Source organism: Grus americana, chromosome 16, assembly GCF_028858705.1.
Source record: "Grus americana isolate bGruAme1 chromosome 16, bGruAme1.mat, whole genome shotgun sequence".
Taxonomy (NCBI): Eukaryota; Metazoa; Chordata; class Aves; order Gruiformes; family Gruidae; genus Grus; species Grus americana.
In genome coordinates, this window is record NC_072867.1 from 7,071,603 (window position 1) to 7,086,110 (window position 14,508).

The 14,508-nt window shown below is 38.7% G+C and overlaps 1 protein-coding gene across 3 annotated transcripts; it reads right to left on the reverse strand.

Annotated features, from left to right (window-relative positions):
* Positions 1-1,250: 1,250 nt before the first annotated feature.
* LOC129213650 (solute carrier family 2, facilitated glucose transporter member 11-like) lies at positions 1,251-12,567 on the reverse strand. Of its 3 annotated transcripts, none has more exons than XM_054844129.1 (13): positions 12,441-12,567; positions 9,998-10,063; positions 7,924-8,022; positions 7,322-7,482; positions 5,617-5,741; positions 5,240-5,369; positions 4,523-4,671; positions 3,775-3,962; positions 3,517-3,627; positions 2,906-3,007; positions 2,666-2,741; positions 1,886-2,013; positions 1,251-1,546 (listed from the first exon to the last, which is right to left on the reverse strand). In XM_054844129.1, exons 2-13 carry the CDS (start codon positions 10,019-10,021, stop codon positions 1,340-1,342), a joined length of 1,500 nt encoding a protein of 499 aa, XP_054700104.1. In that variant the 5' UTR covers positions 10,022-10,063; positions 12,441-12,567; the 3' UTR covers positions 1,251-1,339. The 3 variants fall into 3 exon arrangements, 2 of the variants coding, with proteins under 2 accessions (XP_054700104.1, XP_054700105.1); XR_008579486.1 differs by having other exon boundaries at positions 1,407-1,546; positions 2,577-2,741; XM_054844130.1 differs by lacking the exons at positions 7,924-8,022; positions 9,998-10,063; positions 12,441-12,567 and adding an exon at positions 6,472-6,602 and having other exon boundaries at positions 7,322-7,453.
* Between the last annotated feature and the right edge of the window lie 1,941 nt (positions 12,568-14,508).

Below are 14,508 nucleotides of genomic sequence, written 5' to 3' on the forward strand. Positions count from 1 at the left end.
AAATAACATCTGTTTGTACAAACAGAATTTTCAGGGCATGTTTCATATATCAAAGCATTAAAAACAAACTCAAGTGACAGCTCCATCTGTAAGGAGAGGAACCACTGTTTGCCATATTGATGAATCTTTTCTTCAGTGATTAGTTGAAAGCAGGTGGCATGATCCAAAGCATCTAGTCACAAATTATACTACAGTTGTTAGTGGTCACTTGGAAAAACTTAGACTGTATTTCCAATGAACTTCACAACCTATTTTTTCTGCTGGGTACAATAATCACTAGTTATTCGTAGCTTGCTTACATAACAAGAAAAACATTTCCAAAACAAACTCTTTCTTCTCTGAAAACATCTGATGTAATTCCCAGAAGCTTATGTACCAGGTTGGAAATCAGATCCTTAGACACCAGAGATGCTCTTGGGAGTGTGCTTTATTTTATAGGAGCCATTTTACTTCTTTTGCATACAATAACAACTCTGTTTGGCAGGTCCTTCTCCCTGCCTAGAGTTACTAGGATGTTCTCCACTGAGATTTCCAGTACATCTCCAGAAGGATTGTTGCACAGTACAATTTCACTTCCAATATTTTTTTTTCCTGTTACCATGGCTGGATCCTTTTTTCCTAATTTAGTGTGCTAAGTTTTGAACCATTATCTGCTTGGGCCACCCTAAACTACGTATCTAGCTTTTCCTCTATCAGCCTACTGGGCAAATATTTTAGACTTCTGTGTCTCCCCAGCCTTATGACTGATGATCATTTAGCTTTTTTACTCCTTCCTTCCCTTAGTTTATCTTCTTAAATTATTTCACTTGTTCCTTCATATTTCCGATACTCTTCTCTGAACTATTTGTCAGCACTTTCCTGATTCTGAGGTGTGAGGTCTTGTTTGGAAAAGCTCAGTAACAAACTATTCAGGTATCTGTGGCATTGGACAGGACTCCTGGGAACAAGAGAGACCAACTGAGGCCCAGAGCTGTGGGTCCAGGGCTGTGAGTAGAGCCTGTATGTATGTTCTTGTAGCAGGATTTGGGCCCTATGGACTGTTAACAAAATATTTTAAAACTTCGTAAGCTAGACTAGCATAAAAGGTTGGGGTTTTTTTAGAAAAAAATCTCATTATATCCAGTAGATCTTGAAACTGAGTAATGAAATTTCCTATGAAAATATTTAGATAACAGCAAGAAAAAAACCCCTCTAGCATAGTGAATTTCATATTTATATAAAAAAAAAAAACGAGAAAAAGAGACAGAAAAGCTTGCAGTCTGTTTTTAATGTTTCCTGTTTAGTTCTATTGCAACATTGTTTCCTGTCTTTTCTAAGAGATGCAAATTTCTCTGGACATTCAGAGTTTGGTGCAGAACAACTGTTCCTTAGGAAAGTTATTTTCAGTGACTGAGGTTTCTTTTTTCCCAAAATTCAGCTTGTTGAACTCTGCTTTTATTTCCATGATTGACTTTCCCTTGGTCTCGGGGAGATACAGGTAGATGAAAATTGCTGATAAAGCAAGGATTCCAAAAAAGATAAGGAAGCAGAAGGGTCCAAGGTTATCCTGCAATCAGAAATGAGAGAAAATATATATAAAAAAAAAGAATCTAATTTCTATTTCCCTGGCCTTGGATGCAAGTCTGTGTCTTAGTAATTAAAATTCAAAGGTGTGCTTAATACACAAACCAGGATGGGTATCAAACCAGGACTTTCCACTGGCCACGTTTGACCTGAGTCCAATTGCTTCTCCTCTGACAGGCCTGGGGGATTCCTGAGCAGGTTTGGTATTTGGACAGAACTCTAAGCTTTGCATATCATTGCAATTTATTGCTATTATTTTGCTCCCTGTCAGCATTCAGAATATAATTACCCTGGAGGGAGGGATCCAGTTAGAGTCACTTACAACAATCAATGGAAAAATCATCCCAAGTACAAACAGTCCCATCCAATTGATGCAGCCAACAATCAGAAAGGCTGATGGTCTGAATGACTGGCTGAAGATTTCAACCATAACAGATATTGTGGCTCCAGCTGAAAAAGAAAAGCAAAACACAAACCAGATATACATGTTTCCTTGCTCCTGCCAAAGATCCTCCAAATGGCAGAATAGGTGGCCTGCTGGCAGATGGCCTCTGCCATGAAGTGAAAGGCCTTGATTCCAGGAAGGGACTACAGCTGTTAATTTAGGTTTCTCTTGTACATACTGGAATCCTGTTTCTGGTGCCAGTGGATCTGTGCAGTTCCATATTGCACTGGTAGCCATTATTAGTGTGGTAATTTATAAAACCAGCTCCTCTTTTGGCTCCTGTGGTCAGTTCCACCTTAAGCATGTTGGTAGGCATAAAACTTAGCTTGCCAAGTTAATTAAGATTATTACTATAATATATCTGGCAATGCCTAGAATCCTGGTTTTATGCGAGTATTTAAAAAACTGTTCTGAAATTTCTGTCTCAAACCCTCTGGAGAAGATGATACTGTATTTTAAATTATTTAGATCCTGTGATCAGCAGCAAAATTTGAGATGTCTGCATCCTTTTCCTATCACCCACTTGTACATATCTGCCCTTCCCTCCTTAATTTCCAGAACTTTTTACCATGGTACTGTCTGTTCTTCCTCTGCCAGTTGTGTCACCAATCAATATGATACAAAATTTCCTCCCAGAGTTGCCATTGATGTACTCACATGGTCCAATTCCATAGAAGATAACGAATAGGAAGATCAAGATAACACTGAAGTAATGCATCCAGAAAAACTGATGCTAAAAGTAAGAAACCAGTGATATCAAACCATTAGATACATGACAGAATAGCAGAGCTCTGTATTTTCTGTCACTGACTCAAGTTTTTGTACATATCCTGTGAGGCAAGACCGGAAAGGTGAGCTGATGCTGGGTGAGTAGCCAGAAGGCTGCTGCCTGTTTACCTGCAGTGACAGGGTCATGGTAAGGAGTGCTAGCACAGAACACATCAACGTATACCCTCCAAACAGCAGCACCTTCCTCCCAAATCGGTCTATAAGGGTGCTCTGAAAAGCAGAAAACACAGGTCATAAACCCCAGATCTCAAATGAAGTAATTACTCCCCTCTCCATATGTTCTTTGCAGAAGACTTACTTGAATAATAGCCAGAAATCAATGTAACTTGCAAGTTGCTTAATTCCTCGTGAATTTGATTAGCTTCTGCAAAGCTAATTCATTATTAATTAAGCTGTGTTTATTAGTCGACCCTAGGCTGTTGGTAGACAGTTCCCTTTCTTGCGTGCTGGTATATATCGAATTGTGCATGCATACATACACACATCTAATTCAGAACATCAGAAAATTATTTTACAGAATAAAAAATAGTCTGAAGCCATACAGTTGTGGAAATAATTTGGGAAAAGAGCTGCCTTTTATCCTGCATGTGGTTTTGCAGAAGCAGGAAGATGTGTCTTAGGTTATGCAAATCTTCCCTGAGCCCAGTTATAAGTAAGGAAAAGTACAACTGTTGACCACATTAAATTTTTCCTTCAAACTCGAGTCTGAAAAGACTTACACACAGTATAGAGGATAAGCATTCACACAACCCAACTCCCAGGGACACGTATGGGATAAGGTATTCTTCAAACTTGGCTGTGTGGAATACTTCAAAAGAATAGAAGTATATCTGAAAAATGCAGAGAGGAAATGCACCTGTGAAAAAAGTGTTGCAATTCTGATGCAATTCTAAGCTGGCATAATAACATTAGCTTGGAGGGGTTTGTAGTGCTGCCTAGAGTTGTCTCATGTTCTGGGGATAAAGAGAGCACTCAACTGCATTGATTCCACAGAGCTGCAAGGTGGTCATGACAGTCATCAAGATGTAAAGTTGCCAACGCAAAGATCTCTCTTTTATTACTTCAAGGACACGCAAAGTTTTTGTGCTCGTCATTGCAACCTTCTCCTTCATAATGTCATCAATTTCTGCTTGATGGTCTCCTTCCCCCCAGAGCCTTCTGATGGCTGTTGGGGAGAAAGAAGGGAGTGGATTATTCTACCAGTATAGCTCCATCATGAGCGGTTGTATTAAACCCTTTAGTCTGCCTGTCCATTGGCATAGGTAGTGGTGTTGGTGCTGTCTGCTTCTGCCATCTGGTTGGGTCTGGGGCAGTAGGCAGATGGAAGAATTTTGTCTCTCTGGTTGTCAGTATAGCATAACTTTCTAATGTTGAGTCGACTTAATTGTAAACAAAATAAACATTTAAGTATATTTTATTTAATAAAAAATGACCTGTCTAAACTGTTTCCTTTAAAGAAGGAGTAGCTCCCACTAAAGTGGGAAATGTTAGACATGCTAATATATATCTATCTTTCTTGTCTTAACTGATTAAATTAGACTGAGTGAGGCCCCAGGTTAATACAGCTGTATTGCCGTAGGTACCTCAACTGTTTTATTTCAAACTGCCTCTGCTGTTACTCCATGGCACTGTGCTGTACAGCTCTGCCTGTTTTCTTGTCTTCTACAGAGGCTGTCTCTAACATATCAAATGAAGTGAAGTAAGTGAGGAAAGTAGACACTCTACCTTTCCTGCAGGCTTCCTCATTACCCTTCTGTATCAGGAGGTATGATGGTGAATCAGGGAAAAATGGGAGAGTAACCAGTTGAACCAATGCTGAAAGTCCACTAGATGCTAACAACCACGGCCACAAAGCTTCGCTTCCTAAAATCTCCCTGGAAAGTGTATGTGAAACAAAATTATGCTGAATTAATGGAATGGATGTTCAGGAAGTTTTCCTGAGTGATGAGGATTGCTCAAATTCCATTCAAGGGTGCAGTGGAGCAAACACCTGAATTGATAATTCAGCAAATTTCACAAATTTGGCTATTTTTATTTCTGACAGTTTTAAAGAAATTATTTGGTATTTTGAAAAACTTTCTAAATATCATTAGGATCCAATATAGTGTCTAAAGAGCTGATGAGACTTGTTTGACCACAGTAACAAAACATCTTGCTAAGACTTTTCATGTAAGTATAGTAAATTTTGAAGGGGAAGTCCCCTAGTAAAAAGGGTGTGGATATAACAAGAAATCAGTTTATGAGTAATTAATTTTTCTTTCTCTATATTTAAAACTATATGTTGGCCTCAAATATGAGCAAAACTTTTCTTCTGGCATAAGATAAGGCCTGTTTTAGGGAAGATGAAAGGGTTTCTCAGTCACTGACTAGGTGAGAAGGTAAGGTTATAGAAAGATTTCTACTACTTTTAGTGTAATCTGGTAGAAAGATTGGAGTCTTTACCGTAGTCCAATAACCTGTCCTGTGAGTTTTCCCAGTGTCAGAAAAACAGCAACTGTTGAGTTGGTAAATCCACGCAGCTTCTTGGGTGAAATCTCTCCTACATACTGAGGATGTATATTGAGAGAAAAACCTTTAACATAGAAGAGGATAAATGACTGTTAAAATACCAAGAAAAGCTTAACTTTCTGACTCCATCCTCTCTTACATTCACTCTGGTATTTGGATTAAAATTTCTTGCAAAAGGGATGATGTCATTCACTTTTATTAAATGCCTAGTATATTTGCTTTAAAAATCATTCTCCAAGAATGGCAATGCCTGTAGAGACAGCCCTGGGACAGCAAGGATGCTTGCGCTCCACAGTGGCATGAGCACATACCTGTACCAATGCCATAGAGAAAGCGTCCGACCAGAATCATCTCGAAGGATTTGGCTGTTTTACTGAAAGCCATGAAAAGTGCAGCTACCAGCATGATCAGGTTGGTGCACATTTGGCACTTTTTTCTGGAAAAAAAAAGAAAAAGCCCATGAGAATTTAGTGCAAAATGAGAACATTTTGTACTCTTTGGACTAATCTTGCTGTGACAGGAAGCATGGTACAGCCATTCCTGCTGTTTTGAGGAATGGCTGAAATAATTTTGACCTCAGATATTCAAAGCGATTCTTTAAAATTTCAGGATCCTTTAGATTTTAATTCAGTAATATTTCTTAGCTTAGAATTTAAACAATTGGAACACTTCATCAGCATTTCCACAAGTGGGGAAAAGAGATCAAAGAACTGGCCCAGCTTGTCACCAAGATTTTTAAATGGCTAGAACTCCTCATAAAATATCAGGTTGTTCCCCGGAAATAATCTGAGTCCATGGCTCCCTCTCTAGAACGGCTCATATTAAAGACACTCTTGGCTAAATGGATGTGATCTGAGATGTTGGAAAGAGTTTTTAGAAGCATATTTCAAAAGATACTCCGTGTGAAACGTGAGCTGGTATGTCTCAGACTCGAATCAAAGACTTTTGCACTCACTTGTTTTGCTGTGATGCTTACTAGACGAGTCCTCTTGCACACATTAAGGATTCACAGAGATCCTCTATTCAGAAGACTGTGATTCAGCAATTAGGTTATCATGTGTTAAATAACCCATGGGAGAAGTGTGTGATTTTGTTCCCAGTCTTGGGAGACCCTCTGAGTGTGGGATGAGGCAGTGTCCCACAAGAAATTTCTTGGGGGCACTTACCTGATAGGAAAGAACACAATTGCAGGCAGGCTAAGATGGTTTGTTGAGACCCATATGAGGGGCCTCTGGATCAGTGGGTTGTGGAGCAGATCTTTAAGTGGGTCACAGCAAGTAGATATGTTTGCCAATTTCTCTGCAAACGAAATTAGTGGTGTTACATACAAGGCACTGAGAACAGACCAGACTGGTGAGGAATCCTTTCTCCATCCAGTGGGAAAGACAGTTTGGAACTGACTTTCAGTAAAATGGATTGCCAAGTATGGAGATGTCTCTTGGAGAATTTGTTTTGGCACCGATCGTATCTTTATAGCGTAGTTACAGGCAAATTTTTTTTTCTATTCTCTTCACATTTTCATTAGATTAGATATGAATATTTAATATAATGTCATCACTCCAAAATTTGTGTATTTAAATGGAAATCTGGCTCTTCTTTGACACTTAAGGGTATCTTCCACACAGTGGTTTGCAGGTGGTTAGACTAACTGCGTATAATGTGTTACAACACAAGACACACAGCTTCTTTTTTTTTTTTGGAGTTTGTAGAGCTTGGGAGATCTTTATGAGAGTCACAGGGGATTTTGAAGAGAATACAAGCCACGTACACTATCCTGCTACTCCCAGAGGCACTGATCCGGTGATGTGATGATGAATGCGTCCTTTACAGATACACAGTTCATTAGGGAGGGCAGATAAGATGAAAAATTGCTTGCTACTTGAAATAAGTGAATGTGCTAGCAAACCAAATCAGTTTAGTCTTCAATCAGACTGCTTCAGCCAAGAAGAAGAGGTTTGTTCACCTTGGTATTTCCCTGTACTTTCTGACTATTGAGCTGTTACAAGAAACACTTACTTCCTGTATTTTGTAGTCAAGTAGCCACAGCCAAGGCTCCCGAGGAATCCTCCTATCCCATAAACAGACACAATGAAGGACCACAACAGCATGATCGTCTCAGGATGGAGGGGGGAGCCATGTCGCTCTATCCAGGTTTCGTTAATAAACTTCCTGATGTGCTGAAAAGTAAAATGAGATTTGACTGGACAGTGAGTATAAGATCCCTTCCTATTATTTGGCTGTTGTACTTCAGATCTGGCCTGGGGTTCTAATATCAGATTTCTTTTGAGATTAACTTTGTAAAACAAGTTAGCTAAGATCATATTGCAAAACCTTCAAGTTTGTATTGGTCAGCAATCTTCCTGATGGAGCATGCGAAAAGCACATTTTCTGCCTTCCTTTGGAAGCCTGTATACTATGTGGTAACTATTTAAAACAGAAAGTGCCGTCCTGTTCTTTAAAGAAGAATAATTTCTCTACACATGTGATGTTACTGTTCACCAAAGAAAAGGCATAGATGTATCAGCTAAATGCTCAGTAAATTTGAGATTTGTGGGGAGAATGGAGAGGTCAGGCACCTCTCCACTTTCTGTTTTCAACCTCAAGAGACAGCTACTTACCACAGAAGGATAGTTGATGACAGAAATGTGGAATCCATATGGGAAACTACCACCAATTCCCAGCACTAAGATCATTTGAAATAATCCCTGGAACTGAACCTGCAAAGCAAGAATAAAATGCTCCCTCAGCTTCTCATTAGTGTAGATTTGTGCAGGGCCAGAGTCTTTGTAGCCACGCTTGCCCTTCCCCTCTGGAAACCTGCATTGTCCACTTCACATCCGCTTGGATTTAAATGGTTTTCCAAAATCCCTCTAATTTACTGCCACAATGCAACACCAGCCACAGTGCCGTAGCAAGACTAAGTGCTAGTATATGAGTGATAATCCACCACTTTGCTTGCAATAAGGAGAGTTTTAAAATATGTTCCTGATAGTACAGCTTTCACTGTATGCCTGCAATATCTGACAAATTGGCAGTCCTGGATGTGGGGAAGAGGATGTGGTTTTCTTGTCTGCAATCTGCAGTAACCTATGTACATCAAACCATAATGTTATGCCACAAAAGTACAGCATTAAAAATCAACAGGATTTTATTGTACTCTCTGCTTTAATTTCTGACTGTGTTGTATCTTTAAGCATAATAAAGATCCTTTTAACATTCAGCCTCTGTAATTGCATTAAAACAAAAATCTTCCTGACTGACTTGGGATTTAATTTCTCCTTTCTCAGTATTTTTTTTCCTACTTATTTAACCATGAAAGCATGTGCTTGCATATTGAAGAGCTTGGCATCTTCCAGGCTAGGGAAATACTGTCCATCTAAAATTTCCTTGGTTGAGGATTAGGGACTGAGATACATTGGCTGCTTTGATGAATTAAATAATTTTATCTGTAAATATGAAAAAAACCATAAGATGTAACTACTTAGACCTTGAGGTGTGTGATACCACTGGTCATCCATCCTGTTTCCAAGTGCCTGCAAGGCTAGACAGAGTTATCCTCGAACAGCCTAGACTGTACCTAGCAGACCAAACCTAGGACAATTGTGATTTTAGTTCCATCAGGATCTGTGCATGGTCCTTTGGGGTTTAACTGCCTCTCTCTTTTTATCCAGCACATCACAGACCAGGACAGTAACATCATCTCTGTATAGAGGACACTATGCTCTGTGTTCTACTCATGTCAGATATGAACTTCATGAGCTCACAGCTTTTTGGAGATCAGTGCCTGGATGGAGAGAAGCTGGTAGAAAATGCAATCTGGCAGGGAAAAAATAATGCAAGTGTGAATAATGCTGGACTGGGAGTTACTTAGAAGAACACTCCTTTTTATGGTTCCATCTTACAAGAGCTTGTTACTTAATTAGTCCACAGCTGGATTTCCCAAGTTATCACATGACAAGAACCAAGAACCTATGGAGCAGAAGACTCTAAATTTCCTTTAAAAATCTTGTCTCAAATTCCATGGATTTGCTAACTGGCAAAAGGATTCAGACATATTAAGAACTCACATTCTCAATTTTCCTTTTTTTTTTTTTCTAATAGACTTACAAATTAACAATTTTAATACTTAAAAAGGAAAGCAAAATAGCTACTCACTGACAGTTGAGAAGTAGAGCAAGAAATATTTATTACTTTTTCCCTGTTTAAGCCTATGGAAACTCTTGATGGATGAAATTAATTATTTTTGGATGAAATTAATTTATTTTAAAGCTTATGTAATGAATTTCTTAGCTTTTTGCAGTAGTTAATCTATTCATTACTTTGGGAAGTAACCAGAGTGCTTAATAATTAGTATTATCTTCAATAATTCAGAAGACAAAAGTATAGTAGCATTGTCAGTGATGGAACTGCCAGGACTTTTGTTAGTTTTTATTTTATTTTATTTTATTTTATTTTATTTTATTTTATTTTATTTTATTTTATTTTATTTTATCTTGTTGCATGGAAAAGACCACGCAACATGATTTTCATGCCCCCAAGCCCCATTGTTATTGGTGATGTTTAAACGCAGAAAAGAAAGATGGTCTCTGTCCCAAAAGAGCTTACAATCTTTAAGGAATCTGGATCTTTAGTATTATGTTAGCTTTGTCCTTTATAAGTCAGAGCCCTGAGAAAAAGTGACCAGACACTCACCAGGTCAGAGAAGAAGGTAGCCATCCTCTATGAAAGAGACGATGCCTGTTGCTTCCTGGCTAGTACCTGCCAAAAGAACCAAATGCTCACATTATACAATAGCAGTGTCAGTGAACTAGTCCCATGTTATTGAAGTTAAATTTTACTTCAAAGGTTTTTGAGTTAATTACACATATTTCAGCTGTTGTACAAAGTTTAAAATTGTTGGATTAAATATTTCAACCAATGGTTGTGTCTAGCCCAAGTAAACAGGATGGTCTCCCTTGTGGCGAACCTGTATACTTCATGAACTCTGTCTTGTGCTAGGGGGATAGGGAACTGAGACATCAATTTTAAGCAGGATTCCAATAACCATAACTCGCTTAGTTTTCAGTATAAGCTGAGAAACATAAAGACAACGTTATCTGTTGGGAATCTTAGATGGGACTTGGACAGTGACCTATAGGACTTTGACATATAATAGGAAAGAGCTATTCTCTCTTCATGTGACGGCAACTGGAGCACATCGTAACTTAATCATTACTTAAAGGAACTGAAATGCTCCATCATTTTGGAATGGGGTGCAAACAATGGTTCTATAGTGACACACCAGGCTTGACCAGCTAAATATTTAATTGTGGCTGATTTTCCTTTGGTGGGAGAGGAAGATTCAATGTCATGCATAGTTTTGTCTGGCATTTCCATTAGTCAGTATATTTATTTCTGTGTCTGTGATGAAAAAAGATTGCTTTGAAACTGTCCTGTAACCTCCATAGCTGGACTGATGTCCCTTCCTTCAGACAGAAAATTCTCAGGCTTTAACTTCATTTATTTCATAATTCAGAGGTTTTTCTATGTATTAAGTTGGTAAATGGCTTAGTTATCATTTGCCATTTACACTTCAGTTAAAGAAGATGAGATGAAGAAATCATAAAGGGCTTATTGGATGCAGGTTATCATATTTACTAGAAAATACATCACATGCAAAGAATATTCACAGATTCTCAGCTAGTGTCTGAAATGTAGCATGTACACCGCCCAGTCATTTCTCCTGTCATTATGCAGTCCTCATCGTGAAGTTGACTTTGTTGTTGTGTGCTGAGAGTTCACGGTGGGTTTTTTTCCAGATTAGGTTCTCCAGCAGATAAGCTATTGTTAGAGCACAAGCGAGACTGTCCCTTTGATGCTAAGAATTATTAATTTCCTTTTCTGTAAAGTTATACAAAGTTGAAACAACATAATGTGCATCTGACAAAAGAAATGCCACGTTAGTGGCTAGTATCTGCTTTGCTTAGATGATATTGGGGGAAGACACAAGCAGGCAATAATAATGTAGCTATCGGCGTGGGGCATTCCTTCTCAAATGCAGCCTGTTGCACATGTTTTCTTATCTTCTACTTCACCCACTTCTACTTAGTATACTTTATACATATAGTAACTTTTACTCTTTGTTCTTGTACTTTAATTTAGGATCCTACTTTTGGTAGGTTAAAAGTCTTTCTCCCATAATGCCCTTAATGCATAGTATCTTTTGCATTTATGTTGATTAGTTTCTGTACTGCTTCTATGCTCTTATGACTTACACTGTGCTGAGGCGCCCTTTATTAAATGTGCAGTTTCATAAATAGTGCTAACAACTAGTTAGCAGGTATCTTACAGATATCCTTTAGTCATAATTGTGATCAGGACAGTAAATCTTCCAACATCAGGCCATTTAGTCGTCGTCTTGGTTTAACCTCAGCTGGCAACTAAGGACCAGGCAGCTGCTTGCTCACCTCCCCCCCCGCTGGTGGGATGGGGAAGACAGTCGGGAAAAAGGGAAAAAACCAAACCAGTAAAACTCCTGGGTTGAGATAGACAGTTTAATAGGACAGCAAAGGAAGAGAAAATAATAATAGAAAATATGAAACAAGCAATGTACAGTGCAATTGCTCACCATCCACCAGCCAATGCCCAGCCTGTCCCCGAGCAGTGATCACACCCCAGCCAACTTCCCCCCAAATTTATATACTGAACACAATGTCATACAGTATGGAATATCCCTTTGGCCAGTTTGGGTAAGCTGTCCTGGCTGTGTCCACTCCCAGCTTCTTGTGCACCTCCTGCGGAAGGTTTGTACCTCCTTGCAGTCAGGCCTTGAAAAGCTGAAAAGTCCTTGACTTAATTGTAAACACTACTTAGCAACAACTAAAAAACATTAATGTGTTATCAACATTATTCTCACACTAAATCCAAAACACAGCACTATACCCGTTACTCGGAAGAAAATTATCCCATCCAAAAGCAGAACAGTCATTTATCTTGCAATTTTGCAATCATGTGTGACACATATATGGAAAGCCTTCCTTAATAAAGGCCAACTAGCCCAGATCTATGGTTTTTGTGTCTAGCTGACAGCAGTTCACTGATCCAATTTTTAAGTGTTTATATCTGCTTCAGAGTCAGTATTTGAGACATATCTTACCTATCAGCTGATGTCTCTGGGAGAAAACGTACATGTAGTGTTCCTGAAACTTCTGAATGACTGTCCTCTTTGTCACCTCCCATGTATATTTGAACCATACCTTTTTGCTGTTTCATCCCTTGACCAGACCGTTACCAGAATACAGCTCTCGCTCCACTGAGCACAGGCTAAGTTTGACTTGTGCTCCAAATACCTGTTACGCTTCGTTGTCACATTAATGTTCCATAGGGCATCTGCTTGCTTCCTGGTGAGGATCTTATGGGGAAGGCTTTCCTAATAACATCTAATGAATAACTGAGATCAGAGAAGTGGCTCACTAGAGTCACTCCAGCAATGCTACACGATGCCACTCTGCTTACATTTCCAAAGACTTCAAGTATAGTTGTAATGGAATGAAGGATGTTTTCAGAATGACTGGTTAGGAAAAGAGAATTCTGTTTGCAGAAAGTTAAGATTTCCTTTCTATACTGGTAAAAACTGGCAGTTTTTAATCATGTTATGGAATGGAATATGGAATACTACAAAATCATTGAGCTTTTCTGACTTTAAGGACACTTCTTGCTTCAAGATTATCTTTTAGTGTGAAGTCTTAAGTGTCCCTCAATACTAAAGCCAGAAATAATGAAAAACCCCAGTCATGGAAGGGTATGCACACCGATAACTTTTTTTCTAGTCAGCTGTTCCTAAGGGAGATCCTGATGGGAAAGAAACATTTGTGGAGGCCAGAAGTTTTATTACAAGGCAATCTGCCATTTTTATTATGCTTAACATTTCCAATTAAAAATAAGCAGCAGTTAAGACGAACAATTGAATTCATATTTTGAATAACCTTATTTGAGTTGAAGTAAATATGCCAGTCAAAGCAATATCAGAGATAAACCCACTTATTTTACTGTGCAAGTCTAGAGTTTGGATTTTAATTTGTATAGTGTGCTCTACTGTGAGCTTTGTTCATGTTCTTCCTAATAGTATTGCTTTGCTACTAGGACTGTGTGAGCCTCTTATTAATAGGGGGAAATGTGCAGAATATTAGATATTTTCTAAATAAAAGTCCCGTGAGTTTGTATATTTCAGAAGAGGGTTCTGGTGAAATTAATCTCTGTGGTACTTTACAAGATCACACTATCCTATATGGCTCACAAACTCTTTTTACCTTTAACTATGTATAGCAGGAAGAAGAATTAGGAACTTGGTATCATATTGCCTTGAAGATCATTCACAGTTTGAAAGCCTGCAGTATATGAACTCAAGCACAGATGTTGGTTATAGATCAATGTAGAAAATTACATCCATTACTGCAGCAGAGATCATTGGGAATGGTATATCACACTAAATCTGGGAGTTAGAAAACTTGCTTATGATATGTTTTAACATATTCTCTCACTTCTTTTCCTTATCTTTGTGCACACTACATGCTTGTAAAAATTGGCAAAACTCCTATGAGAGACTGTAAATCAAACCATAAATTGTTGTTGGAAATGCTTAAATGCATTAGAAGTTCGTTATGTTAGACTACATTTCCCACTTTTAATGTAAGTCTTATCTAACTGAATGAGTCTGACAAAATATTCAAGGCATAAAATATTTACAGTTATCTCTACAGTTTCAATCAGCATCCACACTTGCAGTGAACTATAACTGAAGAGTCTGTACTGATTGCACATCCCTGAAACATGAGTATATGTGATCACTTCCTAGTCATGATTGAGAAATACACCCTAGGCAGGAGCCCTGCATGTATCCAAGAGCTGGAGGACATGACTGAGCATTTGCTGACAGTCTGCTGTACACACAGCAAGGTAACTGTACAGATGTCTTTAAGAGAAACTGTAAAGCAACAGGTATTCTGTCACGGCCAGAAGTTCCATTCTGGGGCGGTTCTGGGGTAAATTGGGTCCAGGTAGGCAAAAGTCACACAAAGGAAAGTAGCAGCTAAATTGCTATGGGATTCACAGCCCATGAGATATCAGTGGGAAGTCTGATCCTGGAAGACGAGCTACAGACTTGAGATGTTGACCATGATGGGCAAGGTAGCACACAGTATCTAAAAAGACTCTAGGTGCCTGTG

Coding starts and splice junctions, on each gene's coding strand:
- LOC129213650 (XM_054844129.1), bottom strand. CDS start 10,021: ATGGCTACCTTCTTCTCTGACCTG. Junction 4,672..5,239: donor GGACAGGTTATTGGACTACG/GTAAAGACTCCA, acceptor TACACTTTCCAG/GGAGATTTTAGGAAGCGAAG. Junction 2,014..2,665: donor CTTCTATGGAATTGGACCAT/GTGAGTACATCA, acceptor TTTCTTTTTCAG/CTGGAGCCACAATATCTGTT.